This window comes from Uranotaenia lowii, chromosome 2 (genome assembly GCF_029784155.1).
Source record: "Uranotaenia lowii strain MFRU-FL chromosome 2, ASM2978415v1, whole genome shotgun sequence".
Classification (NCBI taxonomy): domain Eukaryota; kingdom Metazoa; phylum Arthropoda; class Insecta; order Diptera; family Culicidae; genus Uranotaenia; species Uranotaenia lowii.
In genome coordinates this window covers 108,061,342-108,088,297 of record NC_073692.1, presented here as the reverse complement: position 1 = coordinate 108,088,297, position 26,956 = coordinate 108,061,342, and the positions used below count along the sequence as shown (strand labels likewise).

General features: G+C 33.7%; 1 protein-coding gene across 3 annotated transcripts in view; it reads left to right on the top strand.

Moving 5' to 3' along the window:
• Window positions 1-26,956, top strand: part of LOC129745796 (protein lingerer-like) — a 159,981-nt gene that overhangs the window by 1,641 nt on the left and 131,384 nt on the right. The window contains exon 1 of one of the 3 annotated variants that reach the window (XM_055739143.1): window positions 26,054-26,486. The exons of the other annotated variants lie outside the window; for them this stretch is intronic. Coding sequence (XP_055595118.1) covers window positions 26,466-26,486 — 21 coding nt within the window. The 5' untranslated portion in view covers window positions 26,054-26,465. Of the gene's footprint in view, window positions 1-26,053; window positions 26,487-26,956 lie in introns of those variants that run through there. 3 annotated transcript variants of the gene reach the window in all.

Sequence of the window (26,956 nt, the reverse complement as noted above, 5' to 3'; positions counted from 1 at the left end):
TGCACTTTTCTGTTTGTCTGCGAATAGACCAACTCATTTATACGTAAACTTTTTTTTTTGTTTCGGCCTGTGACAATCGTCGCATACCGAAAGAGAAGACTTGGCCCATATAGTAAGTGCTCTGTGCTATACAACGCCTACTACTATCGTATGTGTGTATATATTCAACAGAAGGCAAGAGCCATGCATGATGAGGGCCCATGGTAGGCCTTCTTACCAACAACAGTCTGTACAATCAGCTCATAAAATTGGGGAGAGGATTTTTGCGAATTGTGCGTCTGGAAGGGGTGCCAGAATCTAAATACTGATTCTGAGCCCAGATTTTTAATTTTAAGTTTTAAATCTCGGAATACTGATTTAAGTTTTGACTATGATTTCTAATTTTGTATTTTATTTTACATTCAAAAATTCTGAGGAAAGACTCCTTAATTTCGTAAAGCTTTAAATTCCTAATATGTTGCCATTTTTTCTCAAAAAACAGAAGTCTTAATCTTCTACAGTTTTTCACAAGCAGAAGCGTCAGTCTGATTTCATTTTAAACTATTTTTAGTTTACCCAATTTTCAGTCAAAACTGTCATATTATTTGTTTTTACTGGAATAGTAAAAAATGCATTCCTATGTGACATCAACAAGGCTGGTAATTTTTAATCAATTTCGTACGACCTGACCTCTGGTAGTTAATGTCATCGAAAGAATATCAAAGTCGTCTAAGAATTGAATGATCAAACTAAAATGTCTGTCGAGCAGGAATATCAAAAATCAGTATCGCATGACATGCAAATCAGTATCAAAGTCGACTGATATTGGCTGTCTGACACTGACCATTCGCAGCTCTGGAAATTAACCTAATTTGGAAGAAAGTTCCCCATAAAAACCGTAGTTCCGAGTTATACCGTCAAGTCCCGGACGTGAGTCTAGGATAAACTGCTCTCGATTCGACAAAGGAGAGGGCATCGAGCCAACACAAGCGGAGCCAAGATCTCAAGTCGCTAGAGGGGAGGTCTGGATTTTAAATTTATTTTTTTATTTTCGTAGCATTCCGTCTCACGACATAACTTGACGAACATAATTCCTTAAACTCACTCGGTCCTTGGTATTCTCCAATTTCTCTGACATCCCACATTCGCCAAATCACGCTTCACTTGGTCTAACCACTTTACTAGTTGAGCCCCTGCTCGTCTTGTTCCTACCGGACTCCTAGCGAATACCTGTTTTGTAAGATAGTCATCCGGCATTCTCGAAACATTTCCTGCCCAGCGTATCCGACCAGCCTTCACCACCTTCTGGATACTAGGATCGCCGTAGATTCGCGCGAGCTCATGGTTCATCCTTCGCCTTCACATTCTGTTCTCTTGCACGCCACCAAAGATGGTTCTTAACACTCGTCGCTCGAGTAATCTGAGTGTTCGTAGGTCCTCCTCGAGCAATATCCATGTCTTATGCCCGTAGAGAATAACCGGTCTAATGAGCGTTACTCTTTGTGCGAGGGCTAAGTCTTCTCGACTGCAGTTGCTTGTGGAGTCCATAGTAGGCACGACCTCCGCTGATCATTCGCCGACGAATCTCACGGCTGATGTCTTCGACTATCTCCATCTTTAAAAGTGGACTCGACTAGAGGCGGAGCACACGATCTTAGTGGTAACCAAGCAAGCCTCGAATTACTAGTAAAGCCCGGACCTCAAGTTGCAGAGGAAAGGTCCTGTGTCTGGAATCGTAATATGAAGCAGGGTATAATCAAGTACAATGTTAGAGTTTGGCTTAAAAACGAGTAAGCCGATGAGCGCAGAAGCGCGGGCTTCGTCCTCCATCACAGGTATAGCCTCTTTTGTAGGTCCGTATGAAAACTATGGCCAGAGGCCCCAGGAGAACTTTATGATGTAGGGTTACATAGCCGACCAATTTCACCCATGAACCCAGATTAGCATACTGGAGAACGGCCGTGATTTGGAATGAAACCCGTAAAAAGGATTTACCACCTGGGTGCAGGCTTGCAAAAAATCAACTCAAAGAGCTAAAATCGGCTAATACAAACGTGAGTGTGGTGCTAAATAATAAAAAAATCCTCCCAAGGCTGAGAGAGAGTAAAAAAATCAAAATTTCTTTTTTAACCTTACTCATCAAACTACGCTTACTCGCGCGAAAAAAAATCGCTCAAGTGATGAGTAGAGTTAAATTAGGCGACTAGAAAATGAGCTCAAGCACTGCAGATGTGAATTTTTTTTGGGTGGTGAGTTCAGTAGAATCTCAAGGAGCTTGAGTCTGATGGATAAAAAACCCTTGAGTTAAAATAAAATCTACTCACAGGTAGGCTGATTTTAAATCCTTGAGTTGTAAAGAGGAATCTTGGGTTTGACTTGCTTAAGTATTTTTTTTTTGACTGCTTTGAGTATTTTTATTTGACTCAAGGTTTTTCTGGCTTCTTGAGTCGTTTGATTGTGATCGTTTTTCCTACTCTCTTGAGGCGTATGAAGTTTAGATTTGGCTCGTCGTCCATCGTGTGGAGTGTATTGATAGAAATGATTGATTCGTTTTCCTGTATTCTACAAGAATTTTGAATGTTAAATTTCAAATGTTGTGTTTTTATTTTTTAATTGTGATTTTTGAATTTAGAACTTTGAATTTGGCATTTTAAATTGTGAATTTTAAATCGGGGATTCGAATTTATAATTATGGATTTTGTTGGTCGAATTTTGAATTTTGAGTTTTTAATCTTGAATTTAAAATGTTGAATGTTGAATTTTGATGGACGAAATTTGAATAAGGTATTTGGAATTGTGAATTTTGAATGCTTATTTGGAACCCTGAGTTAGGAATTTTGATTTTTTAATTGTAATACATAAAATTTCTAAAATTTTAATTTTTGGAAAGTGAAGTATAAATCTTGAATTATTGTTTTAAAATTTCAAAATGCAATTTGGCAATGATAACTTAAAATGTTTTACAATTTTAAAATTTTTAAAATGAACCATTATAAATATTTACGTATTGTCCCTTTAAAATGATAACCATAATTGACTTATGCCTTCATTTTTAATAACAATTTCTATATGTATTAGATTTACAGATAGAAGTTATTGACTCGCTTGTAACTTTCATAACGCTCTGAATTCAGCGACGCAAGCAAACAGCGCGAAAAGAACAAATTTGGTTCAAACCAGACACCAAACTCCTGCCCCGGTATATACAGCCTGGATAACACAGGTGAAGGGAAGCGAATTTATCATTTTTACCAGTGCTCTCCGCACGATGGACGACGAGCCGAATCCAAGCTCCATACGCCTCAAGCAAATAGGAAAAACGACTTAGGGCGGTAACAATCTCTCAAGCAAGCCAGAAAAACATTGAGTCAAATTCTGAAAAAAAATCTCAGACTTTCCTAAAAGAATCGGAGTCAAAACAGAAAAACGCACACATTGTTTTGAACTTAAACTACTAAATTTTGAGTTTAAAAAAGGAGCGTGCAAGCGTGCCAAAAACAAATACTCAAGCGAGTGCAAAAAAATTCCCAAGCGAACCAAAATCAAGAGACTCCCACTCAAGGATTTAAAATCAGCCTACCTGTGAGCGGATTTTATATTCACTTTATGCATATTTTTCCCATCAGACTCACTCTCCTTGATGCGAGTCTGCCAAACTAACCACTCGGATGAATAGGTACACAGCAAAAAAAAACTAAATCCTTAACAACACTAAAATTGAAAACCTATAATATTTCATGACGTAGAACGCGATTTATTAATGTAAATTACAAGCCAAAAAACTTTGAATCTTTAAAAGCACGGAATTCTAATGACACAAATATTACTTGACACAGAACGCGATAATCTGATATAATTTTACATCACATATGATGTTAATAAAAAGAAGCATCAAATATGATGGAATGTTCAGTGCGAATTGAATATTACACGTCTTAAATATTTTACATGTTTTCTTATTTTACACGTCTCTTGAAGTTTACAGACGAGTAATATTCAACTCGCACTGAAAACTCCATCATATACGATGCTTCTTTTTTGTTACATTGTATATTATGTAATTTTACAACTTTTTTTTTGGTCACACAAAAATAATAACAGCATTGAATTAGAAATTTCTGAAAATTACAGGACACGGAATGTCATAACGACATGAAGTTAAATTAATATTATATTACACTGAACGCGATAATGTCATGAAAAAATAAAAACTGTCTAAAACAGGAATACACAAATGTAAACAAAGTGTTCAGTCAAGTCGTGAACCAAAGTAATTTGTTGAAGCAGTTAGCTTCTTAGTTCGTCGATATCGTTGGTTCCGGATATCTCCGAGAAGCAGCGGCAGCGCAAGCAGTTCTGGAAGCGACTAAGATCCGTTACTTCGGAAGAAAGTCAGTGATAGTGTGATAGTTGATCTTGAGCAATAGAGCCAAAAGTGGATATTTACTCGGCTCTGATCGGTTTAGCTTGAGCGGATTCTCTACCCAGCTCAGGTAGCCTAAAGATAAAGTCAAAGAAAAAATCGACTCGGGCAAAGAAAATCAAAATTTGCAAGTTTTCCTGTGTGATCAATTAATAAAATGAAGCGCTCCAGCTTTGACATATCCACTACGTAACCATTTCAGTTTTTTTAAAACTTCACTCAGAAAAATACTATTATGTATGCCATAAGATTCTCTTATAAAGTGGCGCCATAAGAAAAATTAATGAAATTCATAAGATTGTCTTATGACGCGAATGAATTATGAAGATGAACGCCTACTGCAATGAGAGGTTGTTGCTTTTCATAAGAGATTCTTATGGAAACAGTAAATCACTTTCTAATAAGAATAATTCTAGATATTTCATGCTGAAAACATTCACTTTATTGTTTGCCAAATTTGTTTTAAATTAAATCATTCATGGTCACCATCAGCAGCGTACAACAGACGGCTCCATCAAAGTTTTTGTTGCAGCAACTTAATCTTCGACCTTGCGTTTTTTGCCGATCAGCTTGCTGAAAAGTAAACAAATAATGTGTTTTAGTTTACTATAATATAATAAACGATCACACCAAAAATATCAAATCGAACTTACCATTCCGGAGATTACAATAACATTTAACATTGAAGGAAAACTATAATAACTATGAACTGGCGATTGCTTCGTAGTGTTAGATGATGAAAAAAACTGATGCTATGAATGAATGTGTTCATTATTTTTTCACAATGCCGTTGCTTCTATTTTCCATAAGAACATCGTATGAAAATTGAAAGAATTTCATAAGACTCTTATGAATCATTATTTTACACTCTAAAAAGCGGTTCATAAGATGCATCTTATGAAAATTATAATAAGAATTTGCCTGAGTGTAGGATTCTACTTTGAGTTTAAAATTCGTCGATACGTCCAAATTCAAAAAATAACAAAACATATTCAAAATTCACCGATGATCAAAATATGATTCACTTATTTTTGAGTAAAATCTCTGTCTGATTGTTACAACACATCGCGTGATGAAGTTACCTACTTAGAATGCGTTATTATTGATTTTTTTTCGTTTTAATTTTCTAATGGGTTAAACAAGAGGTTTCATACATTTTAGATTCATTTGCCATCAAACAAAATTTCGATTTTCCCTATTTACTTTGGAAATTCTGTTAAATGATTTTTGAGGATCAAACCATCGAAGCTTTGAGCGCTTCGAGGAACCGTAAAAATAAAGCCAATGGAACTGAGATTTTACACATTTTACACACGAATGAAAAAATGTCTATGGCCGATTTTATAAATTCGACATCGTGTCTTTGGCTGCCACCCTAATATATACAAATGTTTATGGCTCATCGGACCTATTGCATCGCTATCTCTTCACAGCGTTTTCTTGTGAATAACGATAGCTGATACTAAAAGCTATGGTTTTTGTTTTTTTTTATGTTTTTGGCAATAATACTGAGGAACAGCATCTCTGAGTCAATTTTTCAAAGATTTTAACGTCATAAATTACAATCTGAAATTCAATTTTATGTATGACCTTTAGATTGGTGAGGTTATCGAGCGATTGAAAGTTTTGATTTTTTTTCAGCTTTAAACAAAATAAGATACGTCATATAAATAGACTAAGGTTGCCCAAGTGCCCGGTTAGATAATTAATACAAAATTTGTCAAAAATCCAGTCCGGCTTGTGTTGTAAAAAATTTTATTGATGCGTCCAAAACGAAATATTTTGTGCAAGTTTATTAAAATAATCATGTATAGTTTTTTGAAAACCTAAAATACAATTTAAAAACTTCTGATGAATATCATAAAAAAAAAATTTTTTTTCTTGATTAGTATTGTGTAAATCCTGGGGTTTGACCAAATTTATCCGGATATGGCCCGCATTTTTGATCGAATTTTTTTTAAATCAAATGCCCTGATTTTGCCAGGTTTTTAGATCAAATTGCCCGGATTTGTTCGGACCAAATACGTGCTAAAAATACGGTTTCAGATTTGCCTAAATTTGTCAAACCAGTTCTAAAATTCTTGGCCTGAAAAAAAAATTGTGCATCAAAATCTTATGCACCAAAATCTTATAAAATTGTCGTAAATTTAATATGAGCTCTGGCATCTCTGGCTTCACTGACTGACTCAGTCCACACAATCCGTGTTCCACTGACTGACTTTAGATGAAAGCAACAAACTCGCAAGAGTGCCTTACCTCATACCGAAACATCAACACATCGATGTTTGACATCGTTGGGTAAGGGGGATGGATTGGCATCGAAAAACCATGCTGGCAAAAACGTGTGTAGTAGGGAAGGAAGCATGTTGTTATGTGCCCCATGAGTATCGCTATTTTTTTCTTCTTGCTTCCTCCGAAATACGCGTGTTTGTTGAGATCAGGGTACTCACTGGCTTGTGAATGTGTTCGGTTTCTGTGCCTTTGGAAAAAGTAAAAAGGTAACTCATTTGCGTTGGTTTTGATGTGTATGTTTGGGTTTGTACGATTCCGTGGAAACTGTTGGTACGTATCCAAACAAATCCATAGACGGTTTTTGCAACAGAAAAAAAATGTCTCTTCACGTTCGCAAATTCTTAGGAGCTTTAACGGTGATATTTCCTTGAAATTTGTTTATTAAGTTACTACGTATAATTGTTATTTTGTACTCAATAAGGCTCTTTTAGCAGTTGATGGTTTTATTGTACAATCAATAAAACAAACATAATATTGAGTGCTAATAGACGGCGCCATTAGTCGATGGTGAGCTGATCAAATAATATGAAATGAAAAAAAGCTAATGCATTTGTAAAATACTGCTCATTATAACATTTGCCAAACTTGATCGTCTTCGCACTGTTTTTGTGAAAATATTTGTCCACAGTGTTCAATTTTGCAAAGATAATTATGATTTTGACTTAATTATTGTCAACCAGAAAATTATTATGATTCAAATGTAATTAGGATTTTGAATTTTTTAAGTACTTTTTATTATCATTCTTTTGGGAACGCTAAAATCCCAACGGAGTGATTGACAGAGTAGTTATTTTTCGTAGGTAGTCAACTCTTTAATGTGATAACATAACATTGTTGTTTTGTAAATAACTGATAGAAAAAAATTCCAAACCTTCATGACAATGGACAATGCCCTCTGATAGAAGAAAGGCTTTCGTTAGATGAGTCACGAGAATTTCCATGCGATGTATTGAGTTGCACTTTCATTGCCCCCCAACTAGATCTAAATACCTGAACGACGTGCGGTGTGAAGTGCATATCATTGGAAAATCCGGAAAACAATCAATGACTATGTGTGCGTGCGTTATGTTTGGGTTTTTCTTTTCGTTCTATGAACGGTTTTAATGCTGGCAGTTATATTTGGGTTCAAAACACTCACCGAGGTTGGGAAGATTGCGTTCGCAGAAGTAGGCTCACGTTTTTTTTTCTTCGTGAGTTACGTTTGATTCGACAGAAGAACCTAATCAAAACAATCCTCCAAGAGAGACATCATAATGTCGACATAGAGAAATCAACATGTCGGAAGTTGACTGAAATGACAATTCCAATAAATTGTTCCCAGAGATCAATATGAATACTAATGGTTTTTAAATTTCCTGAAACTTTTTGAACATAAAACAGGAATGAAAATGAGTTGATAATTTCGAAATTTTGGAAGCTTTGTATCCATCATTATAAGAAATTTGCCCATGTTTGGCCACGTAAACATTGCCAGTTTGTTAGTCTTTTGAAAGTTTTGTTGTCATTTGTTATTTTATTATTAGGTAGTAGAAATTTAAAATAATTTCCCTTGAATGCTTATTATTGCTTATTCATCCTATCACGAAAAACATTTTTGAACCCACCATTTTTAGGAAGCTTGAATAGATTTGGCTGGATATTTTTTATCTTCGAATTTTCAAATTTATTTCTTTCAAGAGAGGGAGATCCCCCGTACAATGGAATATTCACGTTTTATTAACTAAGAGTCTAAATAGACGAACCTTGTTGGAGACTCACTTAGTATGTTTTCAATTGTATGTGCACTTTTTTCGCTGTTTAATTTCACACAATTTTATGATCATTTTTTCTTGTTCAATGCTCCATTTATAGTATTTCAAAGTTATCAAAAACAAACCATCTAGGAACCGAAATCGCTTATTTTCTAATGTAATGAGAAAGGTGATATTTGAGTTTTATTTCAATTTTTACATTCTTGGACACAATTATCCTATTAACTATTGTAATCAATGTAAACATTCTTAGATATCACTAGTTTGAACTCGCAGTAAAACCCGTTCTAGATTTATCATAATCGTATGGTAAAATTGAACTCATTGATGACCAACAGTAACTCAAAAGTTATTAATTAACCAATGAAATTGACTTGTACAGTTATATAAACTTTAGATTTAATTTCTAAAAAGTTTAATACGCTGGTTTTTCCAGATAATCGTTGGTTCTTAAAGCTGGAATTTATAAAAATCGGTTTAAATTAGTTTTTAGCACTCAGTTCAAATAGTTATTCAGCTGGAGAAATCAATTATCAATATGTATTATTGAATTTATACTTCACACACTATATATTCATATAGACTTTCAATGCCTCAGCGCATAGTGGTTCAAAATTTAAAAAACGGCAAATTTTTTTTTGATTGAAGATTGTATGCGGAAAGTTGAAAAAAAAATTAAAAATTGATTTTTTTTCAATGCTTCTTAAATTTTTCTAAAATTTTCCAAACAGATTTTGAGGCTTATACTGAAAAATTGAATATTTCTTTAGAGATGTACCGAATATCGCCAAAAAACCGTTTAGCCGAATATTCGGCACACCGAATAGGTCGAATATTTATCATTTTAATTCATACAATAACATACTTGTCAAATTTTTCAAATGATTTTGGATAATTTATGAAATATCCTAAAGTAATGTTAAAAGAGCTATACACTCATCAAAAACTTTTAGTTTTGCAAAACATCTTAGGGATATCTGTATACCTTTCACTGTAGATCGTACAGAAGAATACTGACGAATATCGCTATAAACTTTGATTATTGTTTATTCCAGATTTTCTTGTTATAACCAGGCTTGCCAAAAATCCAATTAAGAATTCGTCATAAGTTAAATCTGGCCTGGATGCCCAGATATTTTTTAAAACATTCCGGATTTTGCCGGGTTTATTCAGATTATTTGCTAAGTTAAACAAACAACTGAAATTTCTCTTTGAAAAACTTAAGATTTTGTATTAATAAACGATTTTAAATAAGTTTCAAAATGTTCGGGATGAATAAGCTATAACGAATCCGAATAATCCCTCGAGAAAACAAAAATTTCAAAATGAACATAAATTTTTATTTAATTCTTCGATACGATTTTAACACTGCTGCTGTGATTGAATGAAAACTTTTAATTTTAAGTTATTTCTTTCTTTTTTTTTTTCTCTTGTGTGTTTAATACGGATACGTTATTTTTAACAACTATTTTGAAAATATCTTACACAAATTCGATTTTCATCTATTTCGTTATCAAATATGTAATTTCAAATTGTTTGGCACCTGTTTCGACATGTTTTGTCCCAGATTTCACAGGAATCCAGTCTTCTTGTTGATAAACGTTAATAGTCATTTTATTTTTTTAAATCATTTTTGACACATTTGGAACTTTTTTTGTTGTTATATTAAGAATGTTATTGAATGTAATTTTTATCATATTTGTCATTTTTGTCATTGAGCATCTTTTTTCAGATATTTATTGTTATTTCTTTTCTTTTGTTTGTATTTGTTGTTTTTTGGAATTTCAATCATTTTCGTCATTTTTAAGTGCTTTATAATTTTTTTTCGTCATGTTTGAGTGCTTTATAATTTTTTTTGATTGTTTTGATTCGATTATGGCAACAATCGATTTTGGCAACATTCGATGTTCGAGCGTTATGTCAAAATCGAACGAGGGCTGTATTTTAAAATTTTTATTTTTGAACCACGTTCCGCCCAAAGCTATCGTACTCAAAATAAAGCAAAAACTAGCAGCTGACTTTAAGATATGTGTTTGTTGAGGTTTTCAACGGTATATTTATCACGACGATCGGCAGCGCACGATATGTTTTTGCTTCCGTAAAATAAAAAGAGTGAATCGATTTTGTTTTTATCATCAAATTTTGGGTTCTCAACTAAGTGAAACTTTATAAATTCACTAGCTATCCCATACGAACTCCGTTTCGCTTTCAATTTAGAATACGTCATGAACAGTTTGAATGAATGTCAATTGTCAGGCATTTTCCAGACGCATTTTCGAATGCATTGTTGAGCAATCATTGCAAAAATGTGGAACACGTTATATGTTCGATCACTTTTTCTGTCGTTTGCTACAAAATTTGAAATCAGGAATAAATTGACAGTTCCAAAAAAAAACCGTATATGAATTTTCGTCTTCATGCAATACAAACTCACGTTATTGTTGCTGAGACAAATTTAACAGTTAATATGGAAGACCCCCCTTTTTGCCCTTTGATTTAAATATTGAAATCAGTAATCAATTGACCGTCTGAACCCCCGTGTATAAATGTCGGCTCGGTCATTGCAGATTGGAGGCCTCTTTTACGAAATTTGATTTCTGAAATCTATTGCCCTTCCCTCAATACTCCCGTGTGCAAATTTTCAAAACAATGCATCGCATGATAACGTCAATATCGCAAAAAATCAGTGAAAAGTTAATATGGACGACCCCTTTGGCCGTCCCCTGACCTAAAATTGGATAATTGGAATAATTGTTCGCCCTTAATAATTCCTATGTACAAATTTTCACCTCAATCCGATGTATAATAACGTCAATATCACAAAAAAAAATTAAAAGGTAACATGGATGACCCCTTTTGCCAGTCACTTACACTGAATTTGATACCTTAAATCGTTTGCACGTTATTTAAAGTTCTCGTGTACCAATTTTCATCTGAATCCGATGTATAATAACGTCAATATCGCAAAAATAGCGAACAGTCAATATGGACGACCCCTTTGGCTGGTCCCTTACACAAAATTTGATACCAGCAATACATTGCATGTCCTTTAAAATATTAGAACGCAAATTTTCTCCACAATCCGATGAATAATAACGTAAATATCACAAAAATATTGAAAAGTTTATATGGACGACCCCTTTTGACGACCCCTTACACAAAATTGGATACCTGAAATCGATTGTTTGCCATTCGAAACTCTCGTGTACCACTTTTCATCTGAATCCGATTTATAATAACGTCAATATCGCAAAAATAGCGAACAGTGAATACGGACGACCCCTTTGGCTGACCCCTTACACAAAATTTTATACCAGCAATCGATTGCTCGTCCCTAAAAACATCCGAGTGCAAATTTTCTTCTCAATCCGATGAATAATAACGTCAATATAACAAAAATATTGAAAAGTTAATATGGACGACCCCTTTTGCCGCCCCCTGACCCCAAATTTAATACCTGAAATCGATTTCTTATCTTTCAAAACTCCTATGTGCAAATTTTCACCACGATCCGACAAAAAATAACGTCAATAACGTGAAAACAATATTTGTCTTGTATGGACGACCCCCTTCGGAAGGGGTCGACCGAAATTCTGAAAACATTTTTCATCATTCCTGGTCCTAATGAGCATCCATGCCAAATTTCAGCTCTCTAGCTCTTAAGACGGCTGAGTCTATAGAGGACAAACAAACAAACCCACAGAAATTGCTTTTTATATATATGGGAGAATGAGGATACTTGATCCCTGGGGATACTTGATTCCTTAGCTATATCTCGAAACTGGAATGTCTTACAAAGATCAAATGTTCTAGAAAAATGTGCCAAAATGAGCAAAATAACAATGCTTGTTGTTTTAAAATTTTTAACAAAATAATTGTTTGAGTAATTGAACTTTGTTTGAAAAATTTCACAAAATGTAACTTGAAGATCTTTTTTCATCACTTTAAAATGCTCCTTACATGGGAAAATTATGAAAAAAATATTTGTTCCAATGTATCAATCGTTCGAGTGTAAAATGAACTTCATAATGCCGTATTTTCAAAGCAATGGAAAACTCTCAACTTTTTTCAGAAAAAGTTTTCTAAAATGTTGATTATGGGTACAATTGATCCCCTAGAGTTGGGTTCAATTGATCCCCCTTCCAAACGGCATATTCTTCTTCTGAAATGATCGTTATGATTGCTGATTACGAAATTACTAATATTTATCCAAAAACTAATATTTATCAAACAATTGTCTGAAGAAAAGAGCAAAAATAATTAATTTTCTCTTAAGTATAAAAATAGCGCCTTTAAGTATGCAATATTATTAGCGTTGAGACAAAGTTATAGAATTTTCTTCTTATGTCTGCTAAAAATTGTGAAATGAGAACAAACATGACCAAAATAGTCAATTAACATTCTGTCTTGGGATTTTGTTTCATTTTTATACAAGGATTAGGGCTTCCTGAATAAAAGATCAAGTCTCCTTCAATAGGGGATCAAGTCTCCCCTAACTTCAGAAAAATCGCAATTTTTTTACTCCCACGAAAATGCTTCTAGTTCATCAACGGGTTCAAGTATCGTTCTAATTTTTGGAGCATAGAAACTTGAAGTTACAAGCTGTCAGAAAATGTCAAAGACGGCGAGTTGCTAAATTTTTCCAAAAAGATATGGTGAAAATAAGAAAAGGGGATCAAGTATCCCCACTCTCCCCTATAAATAAATGATATTGAGGATGTTTTTTATCTCAATATTTTCAAATATATTATAATTTATCACTGCCGTATAGACATTTAAATTATTTTATAGATTTAGATGCCGTTTTTAATTGTTTCTAGTTCAGATTAAAAAATCCTATTTTTTTTTATTTTTTGTGTTGAAGTTGTCATTCAAATTTGTTCCATGAAAGGTGTAAAAAAGTCCTAGAAACTTTCCTCTAACATTCAGGATTTGAATCCTGAATATACAATTTTGCTGTTGCTGACTTGAAAATATGACTTTTTCCAGCTTTTCGCGGATTGGAACCACTTCGAGTCGGCGATCGGGACAACTTTGAAAACCACTGTTCAAATCCAAGGGTGGCAACGGATGTATACGAAAAAACTTATGATCGAATTTTGCAAAAGTGACCATATACATTTTGTAGATTGGCCCAAAAAACTGAAATTGAAGTCTTGATTATTTGACTTTAAGTTATTGAGATGTATTTAACATGTGTTTATTAAATAACCTGGATGTGTGAGATTTGTAATCATGTTGCATAACCTGGATTGGAATGTTTAAAATACGGTATCATATTTTTTAGCTGAAAATTTTTGGGATTTATCTCGTACATGTTTTTTGCCTGATTTCAAATTTAATAATTAAAAAAAATCACGTTTCCGAATTTTAATGTTTTTAATTTAATTGAAATAAGACTCAAAAGGATTCAATGGTATTATAATTCATCAATTATCAATCAAAATTTCACACTTGGGAATTCGATAAAAAACGAAGTCAAAAGTTATTAAGAAACACATAAATTTGCTCATAATGACCAAATATATTTTTTCATTGGCGTTGAAGTATAAAAGTTTTCAATGAAATGTTTAAACACATAGAAAACATTTGCAATAATGTTTTACAGGAGTTGAAAGTCCAATTTTCCTACAAAAATTTTATGGTCTTGAGACTAAGTTAACTACTTATTTTCAAAATGATTAACATCTTTAGAGAAAGGAGTCAAAGGGCTTAATTCTAAATTAAGCTAGTAGGCTTCAAAACTTGTTTCAAAGTTGAATTTTGTATCTTTCAAGAGTTTTCAGCATTTGATTTATCGACTGGATTTCTACTTGTGAAGCTTAGTTCTTTTAGAAATGGGACAGTTACGAATGCGTGTATCTCAAAAACCATTCGTTTGTTCGAAATACTTTCTATGAAGGAAATAAAGGTAATCTTATGATAATTCATGAAAAAAATTGAAAAAAATTGTTTTTCGTTTTTCGTTAAAAAAAATTACTATTTTATTCTAAATAGGTAGCTCCCATCGGAAGGCGCACACTTTTTCAGTCATAATACTGATAAGTTTTTCCAACTCGTACTTCGTCTAATCGGTTTTGTAGGTGACTGCATCCTTCTCCTTCAACTTCTGCTACTTTCTGGTTTAATACTTCTCTTTGAAAGAAACTGAGGGCAATTTGGGGGATACAGCTGTTTCGAAATTAACAAAACATGATTATTTCCGAGCCACTTGAAAGCGTTTTTAATGGAATTTCTGCTGGTAAAACCGGACAAAATCGAAGTAAATCCATCATGAGATTAATATTAAAGTATTTTTGATAAGTACATATAGATCGTAGGTTACGAAGAGTATACACAAGATTACTCTTTTTGGTCTTTTAAAAACAGCGAAAATCAAAGTTTCCGCTTTGAAAATGGTTGTTTTTTCCACAGAAATAGAGTCTTGATAAATCATTGTATTTTTAACAAAACAATCAGCAAATATAAACTTTAATCTGCAAGGGACCTTGCCACGATCAGAAATATTATAGGATTCAACCGCTGGAATTGGTTTGAAATAGGGGTTTTCATAAGTTTTGTCGTCCATCAGAAATTACCTGTCTCATTGCTCGGTACCGGCTATACAGCTTACGAGCTCTGGAACTAGCAAAAATTTGTTGTTTGAGGTTAGGTTTACATGATTCATAACGAGGCAACAGCTTATCGGAGAAAAAATTTGCTGGACATTTCAACGATCTACACTTAGTTTTTTGCTTATTAAAAATTAAAAATTCTTGTATGAGACTTGACTTCACGAATGACCCTTAACCGTAGTTTTAGATTATGTGCTTCACTAAAATGCTTGATTTGAACTTTGTTGACATTTTTGACATTGTTTGGATACTTTTCCACCACCTACAATGGTAATTCTTTGAATATTCAACGGTTTTGTCAGCAACCAATTTGAAAATGTTGGTTTTTTAAGGAAACTGTGCCAAATTTTTTTTTTCTTTTTCTCTTGCATCGTAAATATCTCAAAAACACGTAAATTTAAAATTTTGAAAAAAATATATCAGTAAGTACTTTTACAGACAACAAAATGCTGTCATTATTTTAAATGAGTTATCAGCAAAATAAAGTGTCCCATTTCTAAAAGAACTAACCCTAATCGTATATATTTTGGATGTATACCTTAAACAGATAGTGATAGTTTTATTTAGTAATGAGGTACTCACGATAATTTATTAGTAAAGTAATCTCATTGATTTCAATATTAAAAACACATTCCGGAGAACTTTTTCTGTAGGATGCTTGGCGAAAATATTTGCTAATTCAGCTACAATTGAGCTCCTTGAAAAGCTACAACAAATGCTGCTTATCTTTGTGTGTTCGAAGAATCTTGTTTTCGGTAGGAAATATGTAGCAAATTAACAGCATATGGTTGCATGAACAGATGGTCACAAAATTTTGGCCCACGAATCATTGAATGATGTTTCCTGAAGCTCCACAATCAAATAAATGTCTTCACATTTATTCATCAATAGCGAAAATTTCCGAGCAACAACATCAGCGCCTACACCTTCGAGAACCATTGAAAGCTCACCGATTCGTCGTTTTCTTTTCCTGAATCGATTGGCAGAACAGTACGAACTCCGGCGTACTCCTCTCTTCCAGTTCATCCCCCCTTTCCGAGAAAATTCGCTCGCTCGTGAGCTTTACGCGTTTACGCTTGTTGGAGTAAGTTTAGAAATCGTGGTGGTGCCTGACCGAGTGAGTATTTATACGCCAGGTACGAGCAACTTGGTCCTACAGCAAGCAGGGATCCTGCCAAACAACAGAGATGAATGAAGGTGGTTTTGCTCGTCGTTGTACTCGTGCCCGTTGAGGACGTTGTCGTTTTTCTCCCCTCAGTCGGGTGTGGCTGTAGTTGTGCGATGTCATCCGCAGCGCCGTGATAGTAAAATGAAAATGTTTCTCGGATTGCTTTCCTCGGAGAGCCGTCGGGGGTTTTTCATCGTTCCTTGGACTCTGCCTCGTATCGTGCTATACACAGAAAAGGACGGACGGCCGCCTCTGAGATAGGAAGGCCACATTCTTTGGTTGGGGCTTTTTCGTGAGAACGTTATCTGGAGAAAATTTGGTTGAACCGCAGCAAAGTTGCCAGTCAAATATTTTTCGGAAAAGTTTATATGCACCGGCATGAAATTTGTTTTCAAATTTTCTATTAATATCTATAGATCCAGCAATGATGGATATTTTTCATTTTTTTAAATGAAGTAGTTAATTTCAAAACTAATCTAGATGCATAATTTTGAAAACATTTTACATTTCTATATAGCACGGCTTTACTATAGAAGCCTTAACTAAAAAAAAACAATTTCATTAAACCCATATAAAATCGATAGTTAGATAGAACTAATGATGTATTTAAATAATTTCACATAACAATTACCGACAGAAGATGAGTATTTAAACTTTATTTGCAGAATACAAACATAATATCAATGTTAACCATTTAAAAAATGTAAAAACAGCATTAATAATTGGGAATAAAAAAAATAAAGAATATAAAAAAACTGTTTGATTCCTGATGAATTCTGATGCCCTAAAATTTCAGTACAACAGATCAAAGTCAGAACAGACAGAATTCTTTCTTCGAAATACAATTCAGAATAAAAATTTAAAATTATTTTGCAGGAGAAAATTTAAAAAGCGAGTGGATGAAAAATCTTTGTCGGAAATCTTGACACGAATTAAGAATTTAGTTTTGAGTAAGTTGATAAAGATTCTCAATCTAGAAAGATATCATAAAATGGTATCACAATTTAGATTTGAAATGTTCATTGGAATTTCGAATTCGTACTAAGAAATTGATATTTAACAATGTTTAAAACTCGAAATCAACATTTAAATATGGCACATATGTAAATTCAGATCAGAAATCTATTAAAGGATTAATATACGAGATAAAATAAAATACAAGTAGAGAAATGAATCCAACTTAGATGAAATTTCAGGGACTAGATAAGAGAAAATAGATGTTGAAAAAAAATCCCATTTTCTCTTATCTAGTCCCTGAAATTTCATCTAAGTTGGATTCATTTCTCTACAAAAAAAAAGTTTCGCTGACTGAATGTTTGAGTCAAGACCCATCTCTGGGTCGCAATTTAAAAATTAAATATAAGTTTCAAAAAAAGTGCAAAGATCAGAATTTGGTAGAGTCATCCACAAAAAACTTATAGTTAAACTATCTTTAAAAAAACAGAAATCTTGGATCAGAACTAAAACGTTTTAATTTTGAAGTCGAATTTCTGCATTCATTGAGTCTCTTGCAAAAAAAGTAGAACCATACTTCAAAACTAGGAAATCTAAAGTTGGATAACAGTTATGAATTTACTGAATGAAAATAAAAAAAAAATCTGTTAGAAATTAGTATTCAGATTTTATGACTTTTTAAAGAAAAAGCTTCGAATCAGAATTGATAAAAAATAAATTAGAAAAATAAGATTATTCATCGGATGATTTAAATGTTAAAATAAAAGTTTAATGTTACAGACTATTTAACTGAATTTGAAATTTTGCTTCTAGAAACGAAAAAAATAAGTTTTCTTCATCTACAGCTTATGAACATCTTAACTGTCAGTTAAACTGAAGTTTATTAAAATTAGTAAAGAGCTCTGTTTGAAAGGTTTTAATTTTTTAAAGATTTTTTAAGTGACACTTTACCATCCTCGTGACACTCGTGTAATGAAAGGTTCATAGACATGAGACATGAGAAATGAGACCCAGGACATGAGACATGAGAGACCTGATACCTGCTACCTGAGACGTTAGACCTTGGACTTGAAACCTGAGACTTGAGACTTGAAACCTGAGACTTGAGACTTGGAACCTGAGACTTGAGTTCTTAGATAAGAGACATGATACCAAAGACTTGAGACCTGATACCTGAGAATATTTGCTCTCAGATACCTTGTTAATTGCGAAAACCGCGTAAAAATTTGGCAAACATTCATGCAAAAAACAGTGCAAAAAACGGTTTAAACAAAACTTTTGTGTATATTGTAGGTTATGCATTCAAGATTGTCCGGTTTTATCTGAGCTTGCCCGGATTTTCTGAGAAATATCAAACTCGGGTTTTGCCTGTATTTATCCACATTATGAGAAAAATCTCTAATGAAGTTTACATTATGAATGATTTTTCCATCAAAGTGCAACATTTTTAAGCTTGTTTCGTCGAAATAACCTTGCCACGGTGTCTATAATACATAGAAGGATTTTATTTATTGAAAATTAGCATTGCTAATTTTTACACCATTCAAAAGCTGGGACTTTACCCTTTCATTTGAGCTTAAATTTTAAATAGAAATATTTATTTTTTTGAAGATTCTTTAACCTTTTTAATGTTTTTTCCAAAACAAAATCATACTATCCATTGTGAAAACACTTGTCTTACCTTTAGCGTAAATCCAACTCCATATGTGAATAACATGATTTAATAGGAAATTTCCGTGTCTACAATTTTGTACAAGACATCAAAGTGATACAAATTGAGAGAAAAGAGTTGGAGTTTCACAAACAGAGTGATTATTATTTCATTTGAAAAATCTAATAAAACTTGTCATCACTGATCGTAATTAGACCAGAAATAGTATCCTAAGAGCTTCGTTATTGATTGTAGAGTGTATTTATGTTCAAAGCGGTTTATTTGCAATAAAAAAAAATCAATCTTTTACATAACTTTGATCAGGATTATCTGAAGTAATGAGCATTTATGGGGTTTTAGTATTCCGGAACAAATATCAAATTCTTTTTTTTTTTGTCACTTCGATTTTTACAAAAATCCCGAAGTGGGAACTAAATAAATTTTAATGCATTTTAAACAAAAAATTAACATTCTCCAAAATTCACCAGTTGAAAGAGCGAAAGTCAAATTGTAGTAGATGGGAGTTTTTTTAAGATTTTTTTTTTCTAATTTTTTATCTAAATTTTAACGATTATTTGATTTTCGCTATGCAGATTGTATACAAGTTTGTTACAAGTCAGCTTTTGTTCATTTTTTTCAATTTATTGAAAATTTGAATTAATTTTTATATTAAATCCCCCTCCTCCTCCTCGTGATGTTTCAACTCTAAATGACAAAAAATAGTTTTTTAATTTGTTTCGGCCATAAAAAAAAGATGGACCCGCTTTACTTGAAAATTTTGTTACTCATTTCATACTTTGAGCAATGTTACATTTTGAATATGTGCCTATTCTGGAAAAATGTATATATAAATAATATTTAAAGCATTTCAAGCCACTGCTTTAAACTCTGTTCATGTCACGATGTTATATTTTGTTTTCATAGAAGTAAGAAAATAACATTCCAGGGGAAAGCCAAAAATGCAGAAATCCACAGACAAATGTTTGCAGTGTTCCATACTATCAGATAAAAAACCATGCTTTTTGAATTTTATCTAGGAAATTTGAAAAAAGAAACATTCATTTGACCAAATGCAAAATTTTTATAAATCGGAATAAAAAAATCTGATGACTTAAGATCTGACAACTAAAAGTGAATATTTTCAGATAACAGTATAACATCAAATCAACCACTTGCAATTGTTCAAAACAAAGTTGATGTTGAGAGTAATGTAATCTTCTTTTTTCCTATTTTTTGAAAAAAATCAATGAAAGACATTAGGTTCAGTTAGTGTAATTTTTTTACAAAAATGAGCAAACTTGAATTTTCGCTTGAAAACTTAAATTCAACCACATTTTTACTTACACGAGTGCCTCCAAAAACACTAAATAACTTATGCCATCAAACATAAACAATCGGGTGATTTTTTTAATTTAATTTTATATATAACATATGACATATATAGACATATATATATATATATATATATATATATATATATATATATATATATATATATATATATATATATATATATATATATATATATATATATATACATATATATATATATATATATATATATATATATATATATATATATATATATATATATATATATATATATATACATATATATATATATATATATATATATATATATATATATATATATATATATATATATATATATATATATATATAGATATATATATATATATATATATATATATATATATATATATATATATATATATATATATATATATATATATATATATATATATATATATATATATATATATATATATATATATATATATATATATATATATATATATATATATATATATATATATATATATATATATATATATATATATATATATATATATATATATATATATATATATATATATATATATATATATATATATATATATATGTATATATATATCATACTTGTGATACGCGTGTCTAAGCTAAGGTTTTACAATAAATTAAAAGTGAAAAGTATGAAAACCTTCAGAAATCATCAAAAAAGATGAAAGATTTTCAACAAAGATGTTTGGTTTTGAAATCCAGGTGAATTATTTAAAGTTTTGGGCTTAAATATGAGCAGTAAATCTAATTTGTTTCCTAATCCCAAATATTTGTTCATGAAGTACTCACTCTTACTTAGCAAAATATAAATAACCACATTTTCGTAGATGACGGAAAGAATTAAAGAAACATAAGCTATCAAAGAACGAAAGAACATAAGCCGTAAATATCATGAATTTTTCGAAAAAGATACAACGGCTCACCGACAGGACTTGAACCTGCAATCTCCGCTTCAGTACAACGGCGCGTTAGCCAATTCCACCACGGTGAACGTGATGAAACCGGCGAACCCGAGCAATCGAGCTCTGCCGATCAACTGCTGGACCTGCTATCGAAAACACAATGTATATCCCGCATGTGATCTTTCCCGCTATTGATATCTCTTGTTTCTCTAACCCCACCAGCGTTGCCAGATTGAAAACCACTCAAGTCCGTAGATTTCCCAAAAATCGAAAAATGTACTGATTTCGGCTAAATAAAACGTGATGACCTTTTTTTTTTTTGGTCGTCAGGTAGAATTTTCATTTATCCGCAGAATCCCTTGAATTTATTCGATAATCCGTAGAAAATCCGGTAGGAAATGCTGAAAATCCGTAGATTTCGAGCATCGATCCGTAGCTCCGTAGAAATGCTTAAAATCCGTAGATCTACGGAGAAATCCGTAGATCTGGCAAGGCTGAACCCCACCCATCGACTCGGGATTTAAGCCGAGCGAGCACATGGTCGATTGCTTCGGGTTTGCCGCAACTTACGGTCAGATGTAGAAGCAAATCAGTGCTGCTCAAGGTTCCGAGCAGACCAGTTACACAGGGAGGTGTTGCTCTGTTGAAATCAATACTGATGTTATGAAATCGTTTGGTACATCTTTGTACCTGAAAATAATCACATTTTCGTAGATGACGGAAAGAATTAAAGAAACATAAGCTATCAAAGAACGAAAGAACATAAGCCGTAAATATCATGAATTTTTCGAAAAAGATACAACGGCTCACCGACAGGACTTGAACCTGCAATCTCCGCTTCAGTACAACGGCGCGTTAGCCAATTCCACCACGGTGAACGTGATGAAACCGGCGAACCCGAGCAATCGAGCTCTGCCGATCAACTGCTGGACCTTCTATCGAAAACACAATGTATATCCCGCATGTGATCTTTCCCGCTATTGATATCTCTTGATAAATAACCAAATTTTCAAGAAAAACGGGAGACATTTTTTCCAGAATAAAACCCTACAAATCCTCTTCACTTCAGATTATCCTGAACATGAAAGATGAAAGATTTTTTTTTTAATGTAAAAAACCATCCTAAATATTTATAGACTCTACAATCAATAATTAAGCTCGGAAAATAATATTTCTAAATAGTATATTACCTGGTTTTTGACCGGATTCGCCCGGTTCTTTAGTTGGAAATTTTCAATTCCTTTCCGGATTTTTCCAGGCTTTCGGGTGAAAATTCTAGCGTTTATCCGGCCCGGATACGTTCAAAAAAAAATCTGGATAGCTTATTATAGGTGTGAAAATAATAATGAAATAAACATGAAAGTATAGTCAAAATTTGATGTTTTCTGCCGAAAATTTTTTACTACCGGTGGTGCCAGAATTTTTCACTACGTATCCGGTCCGGTTATTTTTTTAAAAAACCTGGCAAAATCCGTGCATTTGATTTGAAAATTGTAGACCAAACATCCGAGCAATATCCTAGCAAATTTGGTCAATACTCAGGAACAACTCAACAAAAATCAAGAATAAAAACTTGAATAAAAAATTTGATTCATCAATAGCTATTAGCAGATTTTAAATCGTATTTTAGGCTTCCACAAAAACTTTCAGGATTATTTTTATTAAATTTGCTCAAAAAATTATTTGAACGCATAAATAAAAAAATTAAAATTTTTTGTTTGTTTCATTTGGAAAACAAAAAGAAAGGATAGACCCCCTCCCCCAAGTGGATGAGCATACAAAAATGCCCTTCGCTTACGTCTTCACCATCTTTTCAGTTTGTCTACGAAGCGCATTCGTTTTATCTATCCAGCTATACCTATATGTATTTCAAAAAGTCTTAAATTTCTATTTTAGAAACCATCTCGCCGCAATGCCATTAACATGTTATAGTCAACAATGTACATCAATGACAAACAGCAGCCAACGAAAAGAAGAGTAAAAACTGAATAATTGTGATGATTTTGTTCTCTTACGTAACGTTTGTTACTTACGTAAGGTTTTACCTTCCTATCCATTGCACAGTGGTGCAGAACATCAATCTTCAGCTATATTGTTCAATTTTACATGGAGCATATTGAGGTATAAAAATTTTTGCAAAGGGATCCACCGATAGCGAGATGAAAATGCTAACTTTTTTGTTATTTTGGTCAGAATTTTTATGTCTTCGACAAAGTTATTCATCTGATCAATATATTATGCATAGCATAGCATAGCATTGGGTGACTACACACATCTTGCATTGGCTGATACACAAGGTACAACTCATAATTAAAATCATCACAAGATGCCAAAATGAGTATCTGGATACAACACTCATTTCAAGTGTTGATTTTAAAGATAAGTATAGTAACTTAATGCACACCACGACAAGTCAATGTAATCATAATGGGGATATTCTGATACAACGAAAAGAACTTTTCAGGTGCAGGGAACCCATGCGACCCAGGGTGTTGTATTCAGAAAGGTGAGGGAAGGATTTTTGTATAGGAAAACCTATTTGGCAAATAGGATGAATAAACAAAAAAATAAAACGAAAATAATTTGGAAATAATTTTCTAATAGGAACGATCACACCAAACTCCATTGATAAGTGATAGGTTTCCACCGATGCTGTCTTCCAATTTTTCCTGGTCCCGGTGATCTTGAAACTGATTGAATTCAATTATTTGAAACATCACTAATCGGTCCCTCGTATTTTTGTATTCACGAGAAAAAAAAACAGCAGGTGCAAATGCACCCTCAAAAGCATGCGTAAAGTTCTTCCGAATGCTTCTTCAATATAACATTGCTATTTTACTAATTGCTAGAGGATTTCACTACATTTTTGCTTAGCAAAACATTTTGCCTGTTAAACAGATCCCTTCTTTTGGTTTTTCATAATGCTTTGCATATTATATTGCATATATATTTTGTAAAAACTCCTAACTATTTCCATAACAAAGTACATCGACCGTTTCCTTCAGCAGCTCACGAACGGCTACTGCGCATGTTTCACACGCGCAACTTTCTGAATAACACTGAATTCGCACATTTATAATAATCCCTAGATGAATTAGTTTTTAAACTCCTTGTAATAATTAAATTTTCTTAAAATTTTAATAATTTTTTTCCGCACGAAAACAAAACACGTCTTGATGTTTCAGGACACGCCTACTCTTTTCATCTGATCAATATATTATGCATGCAGAAAAAATCCAAAATATGTGTGCTAGTAATCAAAACAGCTTTGTCTACTAGCGACACGTCGCATACGTCGCGACGTTGAAATTAGTAACGATGCATCGCGAGTTTCCTAGGAGACTAGAAGCATGCGAACCTAGGGAAAATGTACAGTAAATAACATAAACAATGTTCGAGTACTACATTGAAATCGCCTACTGGACTGAAAAAATAATAACAAACCTGCGAATGACGATGGTTCGCTGTATTCCAACCAAAGTTGTATCAAGCTAAGATCTACAATTATATCATTTTTTCGGTTATTTTGGCAGGTTCGTCCATCAAAAACACCACCTTTTTCATGATAATTTTTGATGATAAGCGAAACCGTTTCCATTTGAGATTAGCGGGGAAATCGGTGGAACCAGCAGGGTTTTAAATACTCTTTTTATATAAAAATTACTTATTTTACCTAAAGAAAAACGTTGAAAACATTTAATTAGTGATTAAGTCTCTTCGGCAAAAATTTGCCACAATATACTTCCTGAACTGAACAATTTTGCTGAAGACATCAAATGTCTATCTCTTCATCCCTGAGCGCTATTAATTTCGCTAGACTAATATTCTGCACTACTGTGCATAATATTATGCAAATATTGAAGCTCCCTTCCCTTACTAAGTTCTTACGTAATTTGTGAAAGGCATCGTATTCATTTCCGGGATCACACACCGTCCCAGTTTTAAGCACTAAGTTACTAAGAATAACATTTTATCAAAAACTGCAAAAAACGGTGGGTTCTTGTTTTTTTCCAAAAAGATATATATTGAATACAAGAAAAGGGGATCAAGTTAGTTAACTCTCCCTTACGGATTAGCTACTCTTGTTTGGTAGTCATGAATCTCTAAGGCCGGAGGATTGTTGAACAATCAAAACCTGCCATGCTTAAGTTGTGAATTTTCCTAGTGAAAATTACAAATTCAGTTTCCAGTAGATATTTGTCATCACAAACGTTAAATAAAACTATAGAAAAAATAGTTCCGTTGGTTATCCGGTAACACTTGGCATCCCTTCTACCAAACGTACGTCAAACCGTACGGTACGTCGAAACGTACAACGAGGACTACGACGGCCATTGATTGCCGCAACAGAAGCGGCAGCGCAACCCAAAATCTATGGTGCCACCATCCTACTCCGGGAAAAGACTGCCAGGCTCCCAGAAGACGTGTTACGTACGACGACGGACGGTTGCTCCCCGAGAATGACAGCAGCAACGACTTTGTCTATGTGTTGTGGCTCTTTGCTTAGTCGGTACCTTCCTACTACTCGCAACAGACAGTAGAAGGGGCCTTCCATCTCGTCGTCGTCGTCCGTGAGTGAGATTGCAATTTTCTTCCTTTCGCTAGTTGGTGTTGCTATAACACGACATGACTGAGGGTGGGGGCCTGTTTGGGTGTTGGGCAGGTTCGGTTTCTGGTTCAGTTTGGTTTGACGCTTTATGGGTTTGGTCCTGGACGGTTGCCAGAGGTCAGGGGAGCTGGTCTGGTTCTCGTAGCGCACTACTTGTTCGTGTCGTTTCGTTTCGTTCATTTGCTCGTTCTCGTAGTAGAGTGTGTAGCAGCGAGTAAATTTTGAAGGAAAAACGGTTTTGCCGTTGTCGGATATCTCTCCTTGGTTGCTGTTGTATGGACGAAGAAGGTGGTTGGAGTATCCTCCAGCGCTAGCAGCTGCTGCAGACAGAAGAGTCAGCCGAGTAGTAAGAGTTTGTGGAGTACTCTGGAACAGAACGCGGCACCGTACGGTTCGAGGCTCCGGAGCCTTCTCGCGAAAGACCCGAGAATCGGTTCTTTTTTGACATTTTCCAGGACAAAGATGGTGCAAGGTGTTATTTCCGGGAGTTTAGTTTAAGATTTGCGGTTTTCGTCCCCCGTATGAGACTGGAAAGTACCGAACAAGTTCCTAATTAGTGAATGTTTTTAGACTGTGAACGTAGTCGCTTAGGGAGAAAATTGAGCCAAGGCGAAAAGCCGTAGTGTCTTGTGGTATAAGTGTATTGCAGACTTGTTAACGTTATTCCGTGCAATTGATTGGTTCAATTAGTGTTAACAGACAAGAAAAGGTGACTTTCAGCCCGGATATTTCCCAAAAGGTCCCAAAACCCCTGATCATCATGCCCGGACTATTTCCAACCGTAAGTTAATCCTCCAGAAGCTAAAAATGGGCTAGAATCACGTCTCTCGGTCAATTTCCGTCAATGTCATGCGTTCGGGAAAAATCAGGTCCATAACCTGACGACGTTGTAAGAGCAATTCACGGTGCCCTTGAAAATCTATCCTTATCCACCCACCCAACACCCTAGCGCGAAACTGTTCTAGATACTGCAGAGATGTGGAGAAGAATTTCAGCAAAAGTCCCCGTCATCGTTCGTTGCCAGTAGAGCGAACCTCGTGTAGGGAGCGCTGCTTCTGTTTCAAACAACCATAACAAAACAAAAAAAGAAAACATTAAACTTCCATCAAGCACAAAATCTTGGCCACCGAAAAAAATCAAACACAAAAACCTTCCTCCAAGAAGAGAAACGCGAGTACGATTCTGTCCCCCCGTAAAGAAGCGTTGTACTCAAAGCTGGAACCCGGAATGGGTCCTCGTACTTCTTTCTGG